This window comes from Bubalus kerabau, chromosome 9 (genome assembly GCF_029407905.1).
Source record: "Bubalus kerabau isolate K-KA32 ecotype Philippines breed swamp buffalo chromosome 9, PCC_UOA_SB_1v2, whole genome shotgun sequence".
In the NCBI taxonomy this organism is placed as follows: Eukaryota; Metazoa; Chordata; class Mammalia; order Artiodactyla; family Bovidae; genus Bubalus; species Bubalus kerabau.
The window spans coordinates 68376029-68397666 of record NC_073632.1 but is presented as its reverse complement, the minus strand read 5'-3'; the positions used below and the strand labels follow the sequence as shown (position 1 = coordinate 68397666).

Here is a 21638-nt window from a genome sequence, read left to right as displayed (position 1 = left end):
TAAGGATATTTTACAGTAATAAAGTTAAAAGCCTGCTCAACCTTAAAAGTCTCAAGACTAAGTAAAACAATAACACTTAACAAATCAGTAAATAGCGCTCACTGAACATTCAAAAATTTGCAGGCAGGGCTGAGTCTAGTTGAATGGCAGTGCCCACATTCCAAGAGAGCTTCAGAAGAGGTCAAACCTCTGTGTTTATTACATGCTTCCAAATTGTACCTTAAAAGGGAAAGGTCGTCCCAGGAACTTCTGCAACTTCTTTACACCTGCGAATCCACCAGTTGGGCTCTCCAAGCAATTCTGAATATGTTCTGAAACAGTCTGAACCTCTCTGTAGTATCTTTAGCAGAGGAGATAAAGGGGCAGAAGGGAGGTGAGTAACGGAGGAAGTGCTGGATATTAAGGGGCACTGTATATACTTTATACTAGATTTACATTCACCGACAAGTCAAGGAGGGGGCAAACCAAAGTAGAGTAAGAACAAACACATTTCCTTTCCAAACATCAATCCTGTAGATACTGACATTGCTTCTCTAAATATGAGTCTTACTTGTCTTCATGGTTCATCAGGAGTTGGGGGATCCGACAGACCAAATGTTTTAAAACCCAGTGCCAGTGAAGGGCGAGCAAGGCCAGGCCCGAGGCATCTACTTTTACTGTGTCGGCCACAGTCCAAAACCGGTCACGCCACCGCACAGAACCCAAGACCTAAAAACAAAGCAAATCAAGACTGCTCAGAAACATCTCACAGTAAAGGACACAAAACACAGACGCCAATCGTTCACCAATACGCAACACATACATGTTAAAGATCTAGCATTTGACTAGAATATTTTTAGGGATATTAAGGCAGTCAGAGAAGGCAAAGATTTTTCGTCCTATTACTGGAAGTTCAGAGCTATTGGGGAAAATAGAATCACTGGGTCATGTGGTAAGTGTACACCCAATGTTATAAGAAACCACAACTTGCTTTACAAAGAAGCTGCACTATTTTGAATCCCAACCAGCAATGTAGGTGGGTTTCAGTGTTTAACCTCAGCCATTCTGGTGAGTGGAACTGCACTGTGGTTTCAATTTACATCTCCTTGATAACTAATGATATAGAAAATTTTCCAAGTTCTCAGTGGCATTTCATTATCTTCTGAGAAGCATCTATTCCAATTCTCTTGCTCCTTTTTAAAACTGGGCTATTACTTTGGTTTAAACAATTTATATACAATTTATAAACAGTGTCTCCTAGTGTTTTCATTTTCTTAAAGCTGTCTATTAAGAACCAATTTTAATTTTGGCAAAATTGAATTCATCAATTTTTCTTTTATGAAGAATGCCCTGAAATCTTTGCCTGTCCTCAAGCTGTGAATATTTTCTATGTTTTCTTTTAGAGGTTTATTAACTTTAGCTTTTAGACATAGCTCTATAATCCACTTTGATGTTAACTTTACTGACATAAGGCAGGGGTAAAGGCTCATATTTATAATATCAATATCTAGTTTTTTCATCACCATTTGTTAAAGAGCTGTTCCCCTCATTAAATTAATTCACCATATATTAACATTTGAGGGTCTATTTCTGAATTCTCTTTTATTTCATTAGTCTATGTCTATCCTTATGACAATAACTACTGTTTTCATTAATGCAGTGTTGTAATGCAAAAATCAGGTACTCTGAGTTTCCAACATTGCTATTCTTCTAATTATGTATTTTTATGGCAAAGTAGTCTCCAGATTAGTGATAATCTTTCAGGTTTTATGATGTCAAAGCTATTTTCATACTAATATCACATTATTTGTCCTCTTTACTATGGTGACATCTGCACTGATGGTAGCAAAAAAAAAGGGCAGGGGCTGGGGAGGCCGGCAAACTGTGGTTGGGCGTCTGGCAAACAGCATGCAGAAAAGGAAGGAAGTCAATCTGTCAATTCAAGAAAAGCAAGATTGCCGAAAATAAAACTCAAGACTTTTAAGCCAAGCTCAGAACTCTGAAAAACTAAGAGCTTGGCAAATTCCCAATACTCAAAGATTTTCTGATGAAGTCTGCGGTAATTTTTCAAGAGTATGACTGAATTTATATTGGAAAATGAAATGTGCCAACATTTGGAAGATCTGATAACTCACTTAAGAATAGTTTCCAAATTACCAGTGGGCAAGCTGCGAGTATACACAAGGGCAAGGATAAAGCCCGTCCAGGGTGTGTGCCAGGCCCTGAATTTTAACACGACAAGACCGCTATTTTCTTTCAAATTCCACATAGTAAGTCACCTTTACAAAACTATCACTTGTCAAGCTGTGGTATAGGAGCAAAGGACATTCACAATTACATGGGAATGTTTATTAAACTAGCCTTCACTTTCTAAGCTCTTAACAACATGAAATAGAGGTCAGCTTCTCTTCACGAACTTCAGCCCATACAACAGAGAGAGCAACTCAGGGACAGTGCTGAGAAGCCGGTCTTCATTCTGTTAAGCAGACATGAAGAGAGCTGCAGAAATGTAACTCAGTTCTGTTCTTAGTTTTTGTTTTGGAAAATGGTTGGTTTTTTTCATTAAAAATGTTATTCATGTTAACATGAATTTGTTACTGGGTTTTTAAACAGACTAACACATAATTTTTTACATTTCTCAGATTTATTTCCTAATACAGTAAATATACATGTAACCACATAAGCAAAAGTTCTTTGAGATTTGGGGATGGCGGGGGCGGGTCTTGAGACTAAAAGGTTTAAGACCTATAATTCTAATTTATCACAATTACTGGAATAATCTGCATTCAATCCCAGTTTAGTCCACATGTGACAATCATGTCTAACAAGGCTTAAGTGAACTAAAATATAACTGTTAAAATAAGTTATAGTATGTATGTGGATGGACAAATAAGTTGGACAAATAAGTTATAGTATGTATACATTCAATGGACTATTGGCAATAAAAAGGAATGGAGACACAAAACAATATGAATGTGTCTCAAAATGACTTTAAATGAAAGTGGACAGATAAAAACAATATAAAATGCCAGAAATAGAAATATAAAAGCAATAGAAAATGCTGCAGTAACAGAAAGCAGATCAATGGATACTTGCTAGAGGTGGAGGGCAGAAAAAAGGAAGAGAAAACAGAGGACAAAAGGTTTGAGGGTGATGGATGGGTTCACTGTCATGATTGTAGTAACGGCGTCATAGGTATACACAGGTCAAAACATAAATTTGTACACTTTAAACGTGTGATTTATTATCTCAATTACACCCTTATACAGCTCTAAAATATGTGTATCTATTTAAAATTCACAAGAACAATTTCTCAAATAATATTGGACATACGACAATACTGAAGTTAGTTGTTCCCCTCAAAATCTTTGTGCCAAGAAATATGTCGCTTAAAAGAAAAACAGGTACATCTCTCACCTCGTTAACACCGGCATCAGACATCATGCCCTGAGAGGACTGGACCCAGAGCAGGATTAACGCATCACAAAGTTCAAAGAAAGCAGCAAGATTGACCACGATTTCATGGGGCAGGCTGTGATAGCTCTCTGGATCTTAGAGTTGGTATAAATAAGAACATTCGATCAGTTTTAATTCTGTGGACATTTTCAAAATTAACAGCACTCTACAACTTAACATTATCCTCAGTCAAGGTCAAAGCTGAAAGCAAATCTTTGCCTATTAAGTTAGCAAGTTAGGCATGTATACGTAGAGATGTTCATGTCTCAATTTTTTTGAAAAAAGCATTTGTTTAAATACGAAACAAATTCTAAGATATTACATATATGACCAGATGGATAGATAACAGGAAGATATGAGAAGATATAAACAAATCTCTTCTATTAACAGTGGCTACTGCAAGAGTAAATTTTTTCCATTTTTATGCTTCTACAGTTTGAATATTTTCCAAGAAATACCATTATCTTTTCAATTGGGAAAAAAAAAAGGAAGGCGGAAGAAAAGAACCCATAACCAAATGCTTATGAGCTCTTACTTTTGAGCCAAGAGACCAGGTCTCAAGCTCTGGCTATGCTACTTGCTAGAGATGTGACCCAGAGCATCTCTGTGCCTCCCCTTCCTCACTCAAGAGACTCACCTCATGGTGGCCAAAAAAATAAATAAATAAATGAGATCAAGGACATGAACAAAAGCACTTAGTCAAAAATACCGAGTAAAGGAAGATGTCAAAATCAGGCCACCAAATCAAAAGGAATCAGCAGCATGGCAGCACCTGAGGAACCTCTCACCATCAGGAGCATCATGCAGCCAGATGTGTAACTGAAGAAGGTAAAGGCAACATCCTTACCTTTATGGAATTCAAAGGACAATCTCAAAACACTGTTTCTTAACTTTTTGTCACCAACAGAAACCAAATTTGCTTCAGTAAAAATCTGCTTTTCCCGGTCAAAATATATGATGGTCCTGAAATGAGATTCCACAATTAACACACAGTGATCAGTTCATAATACTTATCATAGCCTCTACCTGCTGAATCCTAAGAACCCTTGGAACATCAATTTCCCTCAGTCTGTCACTCCCCTCAGGCCTCTGCAAATTCTGGATTAGAGATGGGCAGTGACAAAGATGATAACTAAGCTGGCGGGGAGGAAGACAGAGGGCTCAGTAGACTGCCCGGTCCCACTGTGTTGCTCTGCCATGATCTGACAAACTGCACTGTGGACTCCTGACACTGGCCATCACAGGGAATTCCCTGGAAGTTCAGTGGCTGGGACTCGTGCTTTCACTGCTATGACCCAGGCTCAATCCCTGGTCAGCGAACTAAGATTTCAAAAGCCTTTCAGTGCAGCAACCCGCCACCCAAAAAACCCCCAAACCAGCCATCATACAATTAATCTGCAATATTAGAAGTTACCCGGGGAGGAGGATGAGGGAGTTGCTGGGGGAAGGGACAAGGGGTCCTCTGAGGAGGACATATCACATGAGTGATATCTACATATCACATGAGTGAGTTCACTTTGTGAAAATTCATCAAAATGATACATAGTCATCATTAGTGGCACTTTTCTGTAATGCATGTTATACCTCAGTTACAAAATTATTTCTCTAAATCTCTTACACTGATGTACAATTAAAAAGTATTACTGGTCATTAAACAGTGAGGAATGACTTATAAAACAATTATGTAAATTTATATTATATGTGACTATGTATGTAGACCTTCACCATTTGATGGGACAGACAGTTGAGGAAAGAACTTGTGAAAATGCAGGAAGCTATTGGAAATCACACAGAAAACAGTGGAAACACAGCTATCCCGTGACAAAAGATTAACCATAAAACAAATTCCACTACTGATACTTCCCAGTGTATCTATTAATAAGCACCCTGTAGAATCTGCTGATTCAAAGGCACTAGAGCATCACGGTCAGAATGACTTTTTGCTGTGCATAGAGCTTGAAGGAGAGGTGGTAACAAACGCAAGCACGTCAGACTCTCAGCACTCCTCAGATTCAGAAAATTAAATACACATAAACTATATTCTTAGGCGATGTGGGTTCGATCCCTGAGTTGGGAATATCCCCTGGAAAAAGAAATTGCAACCCACTCCAGTATTCCTGCCTGGGAAAATTACATGGACAGAGGAGCCTGGTGGCCTACAGTCCATGGGGTCACAAAAGAGTCAAGCATGACTCAGCCATTAAACAACAGTTTGTGAAGTCACAAGGTACAGTGAGGCAAACAGTGCCCACAATAGTAGCTTCACCTACTTGTTTGCAATAGACTCTAAAAGGGCAAAGAGCTGCTCAGGCTGGTCTGTCTGTGGGTCAAAGTCCATCGCATTTCTGATGATGTCCACAGCCTGCATGTTCCATCGGGGATCCAGAGGGATCACGGATTCATCTGGTTTAAGGAACAAAAGAAAAGGTAGAATTCTGGAGTTAAACTCCCTGTCTGGCAAATTTCACTGTTTTACTTTGATCACATAGAGTCTTGCTGGGGAAGAGAAACGGAAATGGTTCAATTTGTGACAGTTCCAAAACCAATGCATTCACTCGCTCAGGTCCCATTACTGGTTGGAAAAGAATTCATGGACTCAATTACCCAATCTTTTGCCATTAACCACAAGAAAACTAACTTCCATGGCCGAAAATGAATGAACACACCTCCGTAATTTGCCTTTAATAAGAAAAACAACTCAAGATTATTTTGCTTAAAACCCATTTCTTTATAATCACAGGATATGCTGCTGCCACCTCTGCTCCTTTGGCTCAAACTTGGTATCAGAATCTCTGTACAGCAGCAGCCATCAGACTCTGACCTGTTCCTGAGGTGGAGATTCCAGTGGAAGGAGGTATGACAAAACGATGGGAGTGTTAATTTGAGGGCGGCTGGGTGGCTCAGTGGAGTACTTCAAGCTCCAAAGGCGTCCACAATACAGCAGACTACCAAATGCCTACTGTGAATAGCAGGGTACAGTGGGGGACCTATACCCCAAATCTAGCAAGGCTATATGACTAACAAATGCCTATTGTGAATAGCAAGGTACAGTGGGGGGACCTATACCCCCAAATCTAGCAAGGCTACATGATCCAGAGCTACTCAGCTGAAAAGGAAAAGGAAGATGAGCCAATCAGTGGGCAAGCCAAGGCTGCTGCGAAGGGAATCGACCACTCTACTCTAGAACTATGTTCCCAGACCAAAGTTCCTTCATGAATGGAAAGCCATAATTCAGTTCAGCCACAATCTGACTCTGACATTAGTTTTCTCTATCATTTGATTTCTGCCCAACCATCTACCCCATTACCTTTAGTGTACACAAGGTAGTCATATGTATACATAAGATTATAATTATATAAACATAAGGCTTAGCACAAAAGCATCATGCACACTTTTTTTTTTAAACCAAATGGGTAATAGCATGTTTTAATAAATGTCAGATGAAAACTGAGAAATTCTGAATACCTCATTTGATTAGTTTGGATGACTATTCCTTTTATCATTGTGTTTTGTTTTGTAACTTTGAATTTAAGACTTTATAACTTCATCATTAAGGTTTTCTGAAGAAACTGAACGTGTACTATTTTACCTTCATCTCAAAAGAGATCACAGTTTAAAACCCTTTCCGTTAACAGTACTTACTAATACATCACAGACTATTGTAAGTTGAAGGGGCCCCAAAAGAATGAATTTGATTCCCTTATTTTTTCAAACAAAGGCAGCTGAGTATGAATGATGGACCCAGAATCAAGAAGCCCATCTGTGGCCAAGTTGGGACTGGAGCCTAGACTTCCAACTCCTGTGTTCTTCCCACTACCCTGTGTCATCATCCTTTATCAGAAACTGGAGAATCAATACACAGTTTTGAAAAAAAGCAGAATATGCATCTGGATACTCTGAGTCTTCTTCTAAAAACTGTTACAAGTGGGAGCTCTGACAGATCTTTTTCCCAAGAACTCAATGGACAAGAGTGCTGAGAGCTAGAAATCAAGGCAGGTGCAGTACCTGTTACATTTGGTTGTAATATTTTGATGACCTTACTGACCCCAGATGAGAGAGAAATTGAGTAAAAATTCCTAAGAGCTGCAGCACTGGCTTCCAAATGAATCTTTATCGACTCTGTGGAGGAAGGAGAAGCAGATGTTAGTCATCCTCTAAGTAGTGCCGTCCACGTGAGCTTTCTGTTCTACAGCTGCTGTCACAGGGGCCGCGCCACAGGTTATGTTTTAGTAGCTACCCGTGTCTAGCAGCTATCACACAGGAGAAAGCACATAAGAATATGTATCCAATTTCCCTCTACACATATTTAGACATCACATGTACCACCCAATAATACACACATACACTGGCTTATCTATAAATTCTCCTAGCGTAGAAAAACTCACATAAACTCAATTACTTTAGTCAACAAGTTCTACCCACAAATTCTTGTACTTTAAAACCTTTAAAGCTACTTGGAATGAAAAACGTACAAAGAAATTAAGAATGATCATTTGGACCACTTTCCCGAACGAAAGTAAGATTAGAATCTCATGTACTTTTATGGGAAGTAAATTTACCAAAAGCAACCCTTTTCCAGAAAGAATGCATGTGCAACAGAGTAAGTACAGGAAAAAGAAAAAAAAGCAGGCTGTTCAAAAACTTAAAAGTAACATAATACAGTATATTTTCCTTCTGGATTTGATAGAAGGCTGGACAGATCCTGAAATGCTGAGGTTTACATGGGGAAACGTTTCTCTAGGGGAACACCCAGGGTAGACGTGTACCTTAATGTTTTAACAATTAAATAAACAATAATGCTAAGTCATAAACATCCTGTTAGGAGCTTCCCCAGATGTAATTTTAACTGTGTAGTTGAAGAGAAAAACAACTGCTGAGTTATGAAGGCAGGGTACGCGTACATAAATTCCCTCATTACACAAATTAAGCTTCTTTACTCACCAAGACCCTGTGGCATATTCTTGGCTAAATGATAAAGCCATTTAACTCTGAGCATCCAGTCTTGATTGGTTGCTCTTTCTATGAGCAATTTAACAGCCACAGCCAGAGCATCTGGTTCATCAAGCCAATAAGTATCCACTTCAACTGAAGTGAACTTTAAGTTCTCCGGGTGGGAGGACTGCATAATTTTCTCTAAGTCTGGCAAAGTAAGAGGCTGAATCCTGAAATTCATTACAGTAGACAAAGTTAGTATTAGGGTTAAATCTTCATTTCATATTTCAAAGAACCAAGACAAGTAACTTTATAATTAATCTATCAAAGAGTTAACAGGGACTATATAAGTTCCCTCTAAAGAGGGAAAATCAAAACATGTACCTATAATACATAATAAATAGGGAGCAATATCACAACAAACAATGAAACTATGTGGAAAATGATGATGTAACATTATGGTCAAATATACTGGGTCGTGACCATGACCATGTAAAAAAAGAGAGAGGGAGAAAGAGAGGGAAGGAGGAAAGCAGGAAGGAAGGGAGGGAGGGAGGAAAAGTCAAGAGAGACACACACAAGCTTAAGGCTCCGCTAACCTTGCCCAGTTGCTTGTTTTCATGCTCAGCCTGTTGAGACAATACGCTAAGATCTGCCCGTCGCTTCGGACTTTAGAGAGGTGAGAATCTTCTGTAGTGAAGAGAGCCGAGGGCAGAGAATCTGGCCACAGCCCCAAGGCAAGAAGGGAGCTGCCCCAGGTTTCGTGTGCTTGCAGTGAAGAAACATGTTTCTCTAGGAGAGCCTGCACGAGCTGGTGGGAGACAGAAATACATGGTGTATGGTCCCCAAGACACAGTGCTCTTGTCGAAAACTAGTGGAGTAATTAATGGCAGTCTTCTAGGCTCCCTGTGAGCCTCTCAACAGTCAAGACACATTTCTCAATACACAACATGACAAAATTTCACTTTTTCTGCTGAGAGGCAAATTTCAAGGCATATTTAATCACATTTACGCTATTTTCCAGAAAAGTGCCTGGATACCTGATCTGTTACAGTATAACTGCAGGTGAGCTCTCTAAGGCCATTAAAGTTGCTGCCAGCAGAGCATCCTCCTACCTCCTGTAGTGTTGTACTGCAGAAAGCTGTGTCAGACACCTCACATACCTGCTGGTTTGCTGGGGAAGCCTGGGAGCGGACATATGCTTCCCAGCACGCTTTAGAAAATGCGCTGTCTAAGTTCAGGCCTCGCTGCAGATACTGCACGATGAGTGAGGCTGTCTGAATGAGGTTCGACACCGAGGACGCTGGAGAAGCTGTAAAGAAGAAACGGTGCCATCCGTAAGCAACAGATTCTGCAAAGTCTCCAGAGAAAATGGACAAATTACATCTTCACATCAAACTTCCACCCGGGCACTTATCTCAGAAAGCCTTCCAAGTGGACTCCAGGGGGCTCACTAGTGAACTCAGTGAACCTGTGAGAACATTCATTCATGTTCGTTCCCTGCTAGCCTGCCTCCCCCACTCACTCTCAGGGAGCAGCACGTTGTGAGGAAGTGACCGATGACTTAAACATGATAAAGCCTGGCCATATACACCCTCAACCTAAAGCTGATGAACGTGGCGCCAAAAAGCACCAGGGGCTTTGAAATCCAACTCAATTGTCATTATTAACTGTGTGGCTTTCCTAAGTTACTCAACCTCTCAGTCTCATCTGTAAAATGGAAACGTAGCTTGCAGAACTAATATGAGGCTTAAATAAGCAGCCAACATTGTACCTAACACAGAGTAGTTTACTTAATAAATAACATTTCATTATGTTTCATTGTTATTATTACTGCCCTTTCTTGTATCTTTGGACATTTAGAAGAAGTAATACCTGTCTGTTTTAAACAATTCCAAGTTCCCTCTTTATTCAGCCTACAAGAGATTCAATGATGACCGTGAAAGATTTTTAGGACAACCTTCACCAATCTCAGTGTCAAAAGTAATATTCTTCCAAGTGTGGGCCTCTGACTGCATGCCTCAGAATTCCCTGGGAAGCTCTTGATACGGTGATTCCTGTGGCTCACTCAGACCGGCGGAACCCAATCTCTTGGCGGGCAGGGGCAGGAGGAGAGTAGCCAGTACATCTGTATTATTAATAGGCTTTCTAGGTCATTTCCACCTCTATGTACACTAAATGAAAGAACTCCTACACAAGCAGTCAAGTGGAATGACATGAATTTCTAGAGGAATAAAACCCTGCAGAGGCCTGGAAGTCAAGCACCTTACCTACAACAGCACTTCGGGTCTCTGAGTGCAAAGCCAAAAGGGTGTCACACACGCTGTCCCCCACCAACCCAAGGCTGTGCAGTAGGACTTTCAGATCTAGGTCATCTGGGATGCTCCCGTCCCTGTCTCCTGAAATGTAGATTTCAAGTCCACGATTCCTCATAGCTCGGGATATTTCTCCATGAACAGGATCCATTGAGAGAAAAAGTCTAGTAGTACAAGCAATTCAAAGGGGGAAAAAGACGTCAAAATCTCAGTGCAAAAAAAAAAAAAAAAAAAAAAAATCTCAGTGCAACCAACAGTGTAGCTCTGCAACACCTGGCAAGGGTAAAGCACATGTGGCTCATCATCAGGAGCTGGACACCGCTGACTCAACTCACAGATGCTGTCTTCATCTGCATTCTATCCTCTAGTTCCAAGTGCATCAATACAGCAAGTCAGTTTCTCTAAGGAACTAAGGATTGTGTATCCACCTTGAGTGCTGAGGGCTGTAAAATTCTTACTCTCAGATATTCCCCAAATAAGCCAGTGCTAATTCATCATTCTAACTCATCTACAGAGAGAACAAAAAAGAGGAGTGTATTCTCCAGAAACACTTAGCTTCATAATAGTCGGTGTCCATCAACTTCTGCATCTAGCCATCTGATAGCTCACCCTTACCCCCAGAACTCAACAGCTGATTCCTGCTGTTCCCTCCTTGCACCAAACCTGCTTCTTTGCCCGTTTCCCCTTTTTCAATGAATAGCACCCCATTTGCCTCATTACTCAAGCCAGAACCTTAGGTGCTATCATTGCTTCCTCCTCTTCTTAACCCACAAGCCCATCAGCAAGTCCAACTGATCTGACTGCCCTAGTGTAAGCCATCATTTTTTGCATGAACTACTGCAAAATGCTTTTAATTGGTCTCCCTGCTTCCACCCTTCACTACCAACCCTAGGCAGGGACCTCATCTTTCTGCTGACTGAGTGTACAAATATAATATGTAAGGAGGCCCTAATGCATGGCCACCTCTGATATCCAGGTTGAGACTTTGAAGTAGGAATACCTGAAATTGGGATGTGGTGTTACGGTGGGAGTGGATCCATCGATCATTCCTCTCTCACTAACAGTGAGGACACCTCCAGGTTCCAACAAAGCATTCAAACGATCCAGCACCGATGGGCTGCACAGAGAGAACCCGAATGGTGGACAGGCCCGAGTGCCACACTGACCACTGCCCTGGCTCAGGCCTCTCACTCCTCCTGACCCAACCCCCACCCCCGGACAGAATTAAGATCTCTTAGCTGATCAATACCCTTTTTCACTCCCTGAAGGCACACAGACTAGAGAGTCATAAATGTAACTGGATTTTAATTGAGGACATTCTGAAAATGTTCAGAATGTAGAGCAGCCCATCATCTGACCTGTAGTGCACTCACTGTGTAGGCATAGCAGCTTCACGCTTGTCCTTTTCCTTACTTTAGAATCAAGTGATACAGTTAGAATGCACATTTACTAAATGTCTGCTCTGTTATCAGATCCTCCATTATAAAAATCTGTACTTCAGAATGACCCTAACAAAAGGAAGTTTTCTGAGGTTAAATGAAAACGTGTAACTCAAAGGAAGTTTTGGTTGTAAAAAATAATCCAATTTCACAAAAATAATCCAACTTCAGTTCAGCTCAAAACTATCTGCTAGAATGTAAATCTTGCAGCTAATGACCAACTACCATTGTTCACCACAAGGGGAAGTCTACAGAATATAGCAGCGGATGTGCTTATAGTTAAGAAAACTGGATTAAAACCGGTAAAGCTTCCACCTGGGTTTCTACTTTGACAAGCGTATCCCAAACTTCAGTCAGGCCCACTCATGATTGAACAGAAGGTCCTTACTTGCAGAAGTTAACATTGTCCATCAAAAGCCAATCTCCAGACTTCAGGGCCTGAACCAACATGCTGTCAACCCATTCGAACGTGCCACGGCTGTGGCCACTGGCTGACTGCATAAGCTTCACCCCAAAGCTTCGGAACTCCTCCACGAGTTTGGCAAACTCTGAAATATCACAGTCATAGCACTTAATTTCAAACCAGGGCAATCAAAAGCAAACAAAATAAAAACGAAGAGCTTATTAAAAGAAGGCTGGAAATGTATGGCTCAGTTCTTAAAAGTTTCATAATAAGGTAAACGTTTGAACAAGAAAATTAGGTTTGGGGATAGAAAATACTTCTTAAGGGTTTTCTGAATGAATGGCTAGGTAAGAGTCAACTCAAGGGTGATAGAGAAGGTAAATAATCTTTACCTGTTTTAATTTCTCAAATGGCAGAAGGATAAAGCCTCCTACTTATTACTGCATTTATACCACATAAAAGTGCTATAAGTTTGCACAATGTAATTAATGTCATCAAACCAGGCTTCCTTTATAATGACCACATCATATATAGTAACAACTGGTATTTATTTACTCTACAGTTTATATAGCCCTTTCCTGGAAATTTTTCAATTGGTCTTCCTTATTAGAAATTGATTCCAACCCTTTCTCATATCACAAGGTAATATATTTCTGCTTCTAGCCATGAAGGATTAACAAGATTTAGACTTAACCTCACAGTGTCAACAACTAGAAACCTGGTAAACTATATGAATCACAACTACTTTCAGACACTGGAAAACAGACAGCACAGAACTGTGACACCTAAGGGAAGGAGGCCCTATAATAGACTGGCTTTCGGCCTGAACGTAATTTCTAGATTGCAAAGCAGTGAGAGGAAACTCAAACAGGTCCCGAGATCTCACTGACTTGAGGACACAAACTGAAACTGAGGGAGATGGAGGCAACCTGAATGAGAGGCAGGATACTCAAAAGGAAAAAGTTATTCAAAGGGCTTCAGAAATCCAGAAAGAGGTCCCTGTGTCTTTGGCTCAATAAGAATCTCCACATGCAAGGGAAGGCTGAAATTCCATGTGTAAAAAATTCCAAGGAAAGAACTATTACTGGGGAGCTGTGAACTGAACAACTCCCAGAGTTCACACAGGGCTGAATAACACTCCAGTTCCCACCAATCAAAGTGAAGAGACCCCATGGAACAACCGGACCTTCAAAAGAGATTACACAGGGCCATGCCTCAAAAGAGGGGCTAATTTGACTTGGCATGCATACACAGGTTAAGAGTTTATGGACTCTTAACTTCTAGGTGGCACTAGTGAAAAAAGAACATGCCTGCATATAAGAGATGCAGGTTCGATCCCTGGGTCAGGAAGATACCCTGAAGAAGGAAATGGCAACCCACTCCAGTATTCTTGCCTGGAAAATCCCATGGACAGAGGAGTCTGGTGGGCTACAGTCCAAGGGGTTGCAGAGTCAGACACGACTTAGCTAAGTTGACTCTTCTTAGCACAAAGAATCAACAGTGACTTAGCACATAAAGGAGACTCTGGCCCTGACCTTAAACAGCTTAATAGCAAGCTTGAAAAGATAAAAATGATCCAAAAGCAACTCAACAGCCTTACCCGCCATTCAAAGAAACCCTTAGAACACCAAAACACAGCACTCAGCAACTTGAATAAAAATGTCCAGAATCTAATAAACATGACTAGACATATCTTCTGGCTTTTTAAAGTTACTAAGTGCTGCATTCTGATGTTAATAAAGCTATTATAAAATATTCAATATATATAAAGATTTTAAGGTAAAATATGAAACACCTAGAATATATTTTAAAAGTCATACATGTTTATCACAGAAACATTAAAATATAAATAGTTTAAAAAAGAAGCTATTTTCAATCAAAAATAAAATAGTAGTAGACAAGTTTTACAGCCAGCCTTTTAGACTCTATTGATATCCCTAAGAAATTACTCACTATGAAAATAAATCCTAAATAAAAAGCAGTATTGAGAATGGGCTGTGAGAACTTACCCTAGATATTTAAATTTTAACTGACTTACAGAAGAAATATATACACACCAGATTTCAGGTTTTGAAGTCAGAGAGGCTTGGAACCAAAACCGAGTCTAAACACATCATAACAAGAAGACACTGGGCAGGTTAACCTCTATGAGCATTTATTTCCCCATGTATAAAATGGAGTTATCTTTCCTTGTAGTGAGGGTTAAAAGTAAATATATTTTATACAGTATCCAATACTCGATACGAATTCAATGGTGAGTTTACAATCTCTAACAGTTAAAAAATATAAAGTGATATGGGGGTGGGTCTAATCACTAAGTTGTATCCGACCCTTGCGACCTTGTAGACTATATCCTGTCAGGCTCCTCTGTCCATGAGATTTTGCAGGCAAGAATACTGGAGTGGGTTGCCATTTCCTTCTCCAGGGGTATCTTCCCAATCTAGAGACTGAACCCTGGTCTCCTGCACTGCAAGCAGATTCTTACTGAATGAGCTACCAGGGAAGCTATAGAATAGTCATATATGACTTCATTAAATATATCTAATAATTAATTTGAATGAATGAGCAAAGAATTTCAAATTCAAATGGTGAGTTTGAATCCGAACATGATAGATCAAATCAGTAATGAAATCACTGTCTTAACTAAGAAAGTAAACAATTTGACCCAGAGCCATGGATACAATGTTGACACAGCTAAAAGAGGGGGGGTCATTTCTTCATCCCTAGGGAATCCACTATTTCTAGGGAATAACTAAGGATTCCTTAGGAATAACCCATTATGAGCAGGTTTTGGAAATAAAGGATGGCAATCTAAGTGACAGGCTTCAACTTTTAATCAGTTCTCCCCTCCCAGCCAAAAAGCTGCACTACAAGATGGGAGCTGAATGCTTCCAGATCAACTAAGGAATTTCTTCCACCTTCTATACAAAATGAATAAACATATCCAAGCTATTAATTCAGACTTCTATTCTTCAGTTTAAAAATACTCAATTTTTTTGGAAATTATTAATAAGTTTAAAAAACAGGCCAACAAAAAATAAAACCAGATTTGCATGCAAGTCACTGTGGCTGATTACTCACAAAATAAGTCAAACTCAGTAATCAATTTCTTTCCTTTGCTTAGGATCATCAATTCTGAATAGTTTACATCAGCTTCACTTTACTTTCTAGGAAACTTTCTATTTCCAAACCTTGACTGTTAATCTAATCATCAAATTCATTTTTAAAAGTTGTGGGCATTGCACGTACAAATGTATTACCTGTGGGTGGACATTCTATGGGCAATGCCAAGTGACTGATACACACACCTAAAGAGACATACCTGCCTTGGAGTAGGAGTTGATTTTGTTGTTGAGTCTCTGCATAAGCAGTAACACTGCTTCCAGCTTGTTGACAATCTCCATCGTGACACCTTTACCACCTTCCCCAAGACACCTGGGCTTATACGTCAGAAGGAAATGACTCCAGGCTCGCAGCACTACTTCTGCGTCGTCGGCACTGACAAGGAGGCTGTCTCTTACCAGGGCCCTGACTGTGCCCTCCACCTTCTCAAGGAGCTGCCTCCACGGCCGGATAAGATCAACCTGCAATTTCCAGAGCACATGAACACAGCATAGCCAATGGCCACTGCTTCCGTAGCAACCCCAACACAGAAGACCGCACCGTTTAGTGCCCTGCATAAAAATACAGGGGCAGATCAGTTACCTGCTCAAATCCACCCAGAAGCTCTGTAGTGTCCATTGCACTGTTCACGGCCATGATCTTCAAAGTGTGACCAGTAAGGTGTGCCAGGAGCTGAACCAAGCTGGTCTTGCCCACTGAGGCTGGCCCCACGAGGATGACCATCCAGCTCATTTGTACACACTTCATAACTGACTCCAGTGACTGTAAAGACTGGTGCAGGAGCGACAGGGGACGGCAGGTCGGTGGAGGAACATAGCTGCCACGGGAAAGCACTGAGTAGCCCAGCTGAAAAAGACAGCCCAGCAAGATTTCACAAGTGTGCCTGGAGTGGGAGCCGAAGCCAGAGAGGACTGTGGAAGAGCATCAGCCTGTTTGCCTCACCTGAACATCATAGGGAGTGATGTGCAATAGCCTGGTTCCCATGTACGGGTTGGAATTTGAATTAAACACATCCTTGAACACAGCAATGACCTAAAGGAAGATGATGATAAAATCAAAATGCAAATCATTACATCAAATTCTGGGCCAAACCTTCTAGAATAAACACTAGTAAATATGAACAGCAATATGAAAATCACAAAATTGTGAGTTATTACCCTTTTGAATTTTCCTATTAAAAAAGATTGCATTTATTTAATTCTTCAGAAGGAAATAAATGGAAGCTCAAGAAAAGAGCAATAACCTCAAATTATGAGATTCCAGAGAGAATATTCTCTAGAGAGAATATACCATAAATTAAAACAGAGCCATGGAAACTACAGCAGATCTCAAGATAAAATATTAATTTGCTTTCAAGAAGGTAGAAGACAGAAGCATGAAGTTTATGGAGAACAATGACCGTCATTTCCTGATACCTGCCGTGTGCCAAACATTATATTAGGTGCTTTAATAGATTATTTCTCATCCAAATACCCTCTCAAAATATTTCTATTTCTATTTTATGGATATGGCAATTATATTCACACAAGTTATGTGATTTGCTCATAGATGGTAACTGAATTTAAATCTAAGCCTGTCTGACTGGAAAAGCATTATTATCCTGCTAAATATTTATGCAGAAAAGCATTATTTCTGTATTTACATTTATTTGTCCCTTCCTTAGCAGCAAGACTGTTAAAAACTTTTTGCTAATAGTATTATTTCTTGCATTTCTTTTAAAAATCTAAGAGGAGATGAGGATGTATAAAAATCACTAATTTAGCCCACAGCAGCAGCAAAGATTCCTGCCACCCAAAGTATTTACGATAAGTAGTGCACTCGAACAAAATAGCAATACTCATACTAATCAATATACACTGGAGTGAAAATAAAAACAATAAAGACAAAGACAAAATGAGTGTCAACACTAAGAGCCGAAAAGCAGCACAGAAGAAAATGCTCCCTCCTGGGTCTGGGTGATTTTTGACCTTATATTTCACTCTAAAGCATACCACCTCCTCTCTCTGATGGTATACCAGAGTTAAAAATTACAAATTACTTTTACAACCTTTCTCCTTCTATTATTTTTCTTAACTTTTCTTTTCCTCTCAGAAAACATTTGGTCAACTAAAACAACTGAATTGAAGGAGGGGTAGAAACCTTCTACACCCTACAGTAATTCATCATCTGACCAGCATCAATTACTCAACACTGGCCAGTCTGGCCACAGTTAACATACTAGAGTAAGTTGATAAAGAAATTAAAATACCAACTGATGATAGGTGAATTATATAAAGTTGCATTAATTTAAAAAAAATGAACTGAATATTTTGTCCTAGTATAAAGACTGAAAGCCACTCGCATGTTACACATGAGTTGTTAATGCTGGGCTGGATTCTGGATACCACATAAACAAGGATCTGTGCTCTCAGGAGCACAACCAAAGTGTCTGAGAGCCACATGTGCCATGGACAGCCACATCTTCACATTTCTGTTTCTAACTCACATGAATTTGTAAATTACTTTGTTACTTTGCTTGTGAGCAACTGTGATACAGTAGAAGAAATAGCAAGCAAAGTGGAAAGGTCTGGGCTGGAGAGCTGCCTCTGCCACTCAAAACACAGACTCCATGACTGAGCCTTGGATCCTCATCTGTAAGAGGTCATGACAGCATCTCCTAACTGCAGCTGTTGTGAAATTTTCCATGAACTGCATTTTAAATACCACAAAGCAAAATGCATCCATTATTACAGTTTACTAAGCGAGGAATTCTGGTGTTATTTTCTACTTCAGTTTAGTTCAGTTCAGTCGCTCAGTCGTGTCCGACTCTTTGCGACCCCATGAATCGCAGCACGCCAGGCCTCCCTGTCCATCACCAACTCCCAGAGTTCACTCAGATTCACGTCCATCGAGTCAGTGATGCCATCCAGTCATCTCATCCTCTGTTGTCCCCTTCTCCTCCTGCCCCCAATCCCTCCCAGCATTAGTCTTTTCCAATGAATCAACTCTTCGCATGAGGTGGCCAAAGCACTGGAGTGAAGGGGTATTTTTTACTTTCATTTAGATACAGAATATCCTCCCTTTTATCTATTTATACTTTCTAGATTAAGTATTTTGCAATTTGACATCTATTTAAAGGTAGAAAACCCTCTTCTTCTACTTGTTATCACCTCTCTCCTCCTGCTTCTCATCTTTGTGCCTGGAACCAAGGTGATGAGGACCAAGCCTTTATTGTTGCAGGGTGATATTGTTTAAGAAGGTAAGCGATCATGGCAATGTAGATAGGTAAGCAAACTGTGTCCTCTAAAGCAAACTACACTATGACACTCTGAGACAGATTAAGTTTTTGTTTCTGCCCTTAATTTCTAAATTTCCAAGCTGCGTTACTGAGTTTGGTACTGTTGATGCAAGTACAGCCTTTCTCTCCCTCAGGGAGAAATCAAAGAAATATAAAGAGCAAGTATGAAACTCACCTTTTCTTTATCTTCCTTGGTTCTCATTCTCTCACCATAGACCAAAAACACATGCTGACCAGGATCATAACACCCAGGGGACTGGTCAACGAGCATCAACTGACACCAGCGGAAAAGGTCGCGGAGGTTGAATTCCCAGGGTCCTCCTATTTGCCCCCATTTCTTCTCAACAGTCACTTCATGATCAATCTGAAAAGAAAACACCCTTACTGGGAAGCACCTCCCACCGCTTGGGACTGCGTTAAGTACTATCAACATAGTACAAGTGCACACATAATCTGAAACACATTAACAGGCTGGATTCAGCTGTCTCCTCCCGACTCAGGCTTCTCGATGCCAGGAATACCCTGTAAGCATTATAAAATGATACATGCAACAGACCTGAAGTACTGTAACTCTCAAAGGAGTAGCTTGCCTTCCACTAGGAACCACTAGGAACTTTTCGAGTTCTATATGATTTATCTCAGTTGCAGAGACTGGTAATGAGGTAGTATTCCATATTGAGAAAACGATGATTCAAATAAGCCAGAAATATAAAGAACAATTAATGCACATAGGTACTTACTTGGTTGTTGAAAGCAACCATTTTTTTAACAATATTTTTGTCAATGGCTGGAAACAGAGTACTGGCAATGAACTCCATGTCAATTACTGTAAGGGGATCCACAAAGACCTAGAAAATCCAAAAATAACATGAAAAAAAACGCCATCATTTCTCTTTACCAAACATGACTGCCATGACCTACGTAGTATTTTTATTTAATACCAAAGGAACAATGCCTTAGAAATATATATATCTCATTTACAGAAATTTCTTTTCTTGCATTCTCAGGATATGGAATCATATAAAGTCTTTGAAATACAGAGCAGAAGGTTTTCTTGTTAGCTTTATTCTAATGGTTTAGAGAAAGATACCTGCAATTAATATTTTAAGAATATTTGTAATTTTAATCTATTATGTAAAATTCTCTCAAATATCTGGATGGTAAGTATACAACATTCATTTTTAAATCTGATCAACTTCTCAACAGTTTTGAAAATTTTCTATAAACTTCTTAAAAGATACTTAGTAAAGTCTTAATTACCAAGAAAGGAACATTAAAGAAAGCTAACATCTAGAGGCATTTCCAAGCCACTACTTTGAAACAAGATGTTAAAATAAGTAAGTGTATGTACATACACACACACACACACACACACACACACACTGCTGTGGCAATAAAAACAGATACAACTATCAATGGTGATTGACTTTGGTATGGAGAAATTGGATTTTTTACTCTTCATGGTAGTTTTTTATACTTTTCTGAGATTAATGCACTATTTTCATTATAAAATAATTTTTTAATGTTCTAACAGACACTTAAAAAGATTGGCCTTAATCCCTGAGCACACTAATAGAATCCTCCAGATGGTGGTGATCTTACTTTTCTCCATCTGATAACACACCAGGTCCTCTTAAACCTAAGATAAAGGACTCACACCAGGAGAGAAAAGATGACAGCAATCAGTCACACTAACAGCCATCACACCCAGACATGAAATCGAGAAGCAGACTATTACACTGAGCCTGTCTCATCCTCCTAGTGGGCACCCTCATAGCTATTATTACCCCTGGGACCACCTTTGGTTTTTGGGCAACAGTAAATCTTACCTGAGTGAATCTATTTAGGAAAGACCTGGGCAAGCCCTTCCTTCCGCCTCCTTGTCTAAAAGGATTTTGACAGCCAAAAATCTTGGTTTTCTCATGCTGCACTTGAAAGCTCATTCCTAACTCAGGAACATAGATTTCTCCTCGGTGGTCAAAACAAGCATTGAGTCCTTCCAAGACTGACTGAGAAGCCAAGTTAAGCTATTTGGAGAAAAAAGTACATATTTATTTTATATGCTATTCAGCTAGAACAAAAAACATAGGAATAATACACATGAAAAGTAGTCTTATCTTCAACAGGGATAGGGACAGAGTTCAAACAACATTGGTAACACTGTGTTTGTTAAGCTGAAATGACATGTATTCAGTCTACTATTAATATTTCATCTATATGTTAAGAGAAATTTGGGGTGTATAAAATAGCAATAATTTTTAAGTAAACTGAAGAGTCAGACTAAATTCTTTAAAAGCAGTTAAATTAGTCTCAAAAATTAGGCTGTATCTGTTACCTGCTCCTATATTGGCCTGCTTTATAAATTACAGCTTACCAATACAAAGATATCTCATGCTTAAATATCTGGGAATTTTTAAAAGAAGAAGTAAGCTAGCTCTTTACATACTTAAATAAGTAAACATCCTTTCTTGATCAAGTAAATCTGAATCAAATCTCCAAACGGTTTTCCAAGTCATGATATAAACCACATAATGTGGATCTAATGATGCCAACAGTTATGTGAATAACAAGTATGAGGATTTGTGTGTGTCCCAGAAATGAAAAGAGCTGAACGGAGCTCAACTCAGCTGAGTTAGAGCTCAGGGATTTGAAGTATTGGTGGTTTTTAGATAACATAGAAAACCTCAACTGTGAAATGTGAATCAATAAAATGC

At 39.6% G+C, this 21638-nt stretch overlaps 1 protein-coding gene across 3 annotated transcripts in view; it reads right to left on the bottom strand.

Annotated features, from left to right (window-relative positions):
* MDN1 (midasin AAA ATPase 1) overlaps positions 1-21638 on the bottom strand; it is a 141290-nt gene that overhangs the window by 50774 nt on the left and 68878 nt on the right. For all 3 annotated transcript variants that reach the window (XM_055535485.1, XM_055535486.1, XM_055535487.1), the window contains exons 38-55: positions 20754-20951; positions 19665-19772; positions 19100-19288; positions 16590-16679; positions 16230-16493; positions 15847-16108; positions 12510-12669; positions 11683-11799; positions 10638-10846; positions 9531-9679; positions 8967-9178; positions 8377-8597; positions 7441-7554; positions 5706-5838; positions 4283-4398; positions 3397-3530; positions 551-708; positions 220-340 (exon numbers count right to left, since the gene is read on the bottom strand). In XM_055535485.1, the coding sequence (XP_055391460.1) occupies positions 220-340; positions 551-708; positions 3397-3530; positions 4283-4398; positions 5706-5838; positions 7441-7554; positions 8377-8597; positions 8967-9178; positions 9531-9679; positions 10638-10846; positions 11683-11799; positions 12510-12669; positions 15847-16108; positions 16230-16493; positions 16590-16679; positions 19100-19288; positions 19665-19772; positions 20754-20951 (2955 nt within the window). The remainder of the gene's footprint in view (positions 1-219; positions 341-550; positions 709-3396; positions 3531-4282; positions 4399-5705; positions 5839-7440; positions 7555-8376; positions 8598-8966; positions 9179-9530; positions 9680-10637; positions 10847-11682; positions 11800-12509; positions 12670-15846; positions 16109-16229; positions 16494-16589; positions 16680-19099; positions 19289-19664; positions 19773-20753; positions 20952-21638) is intronic.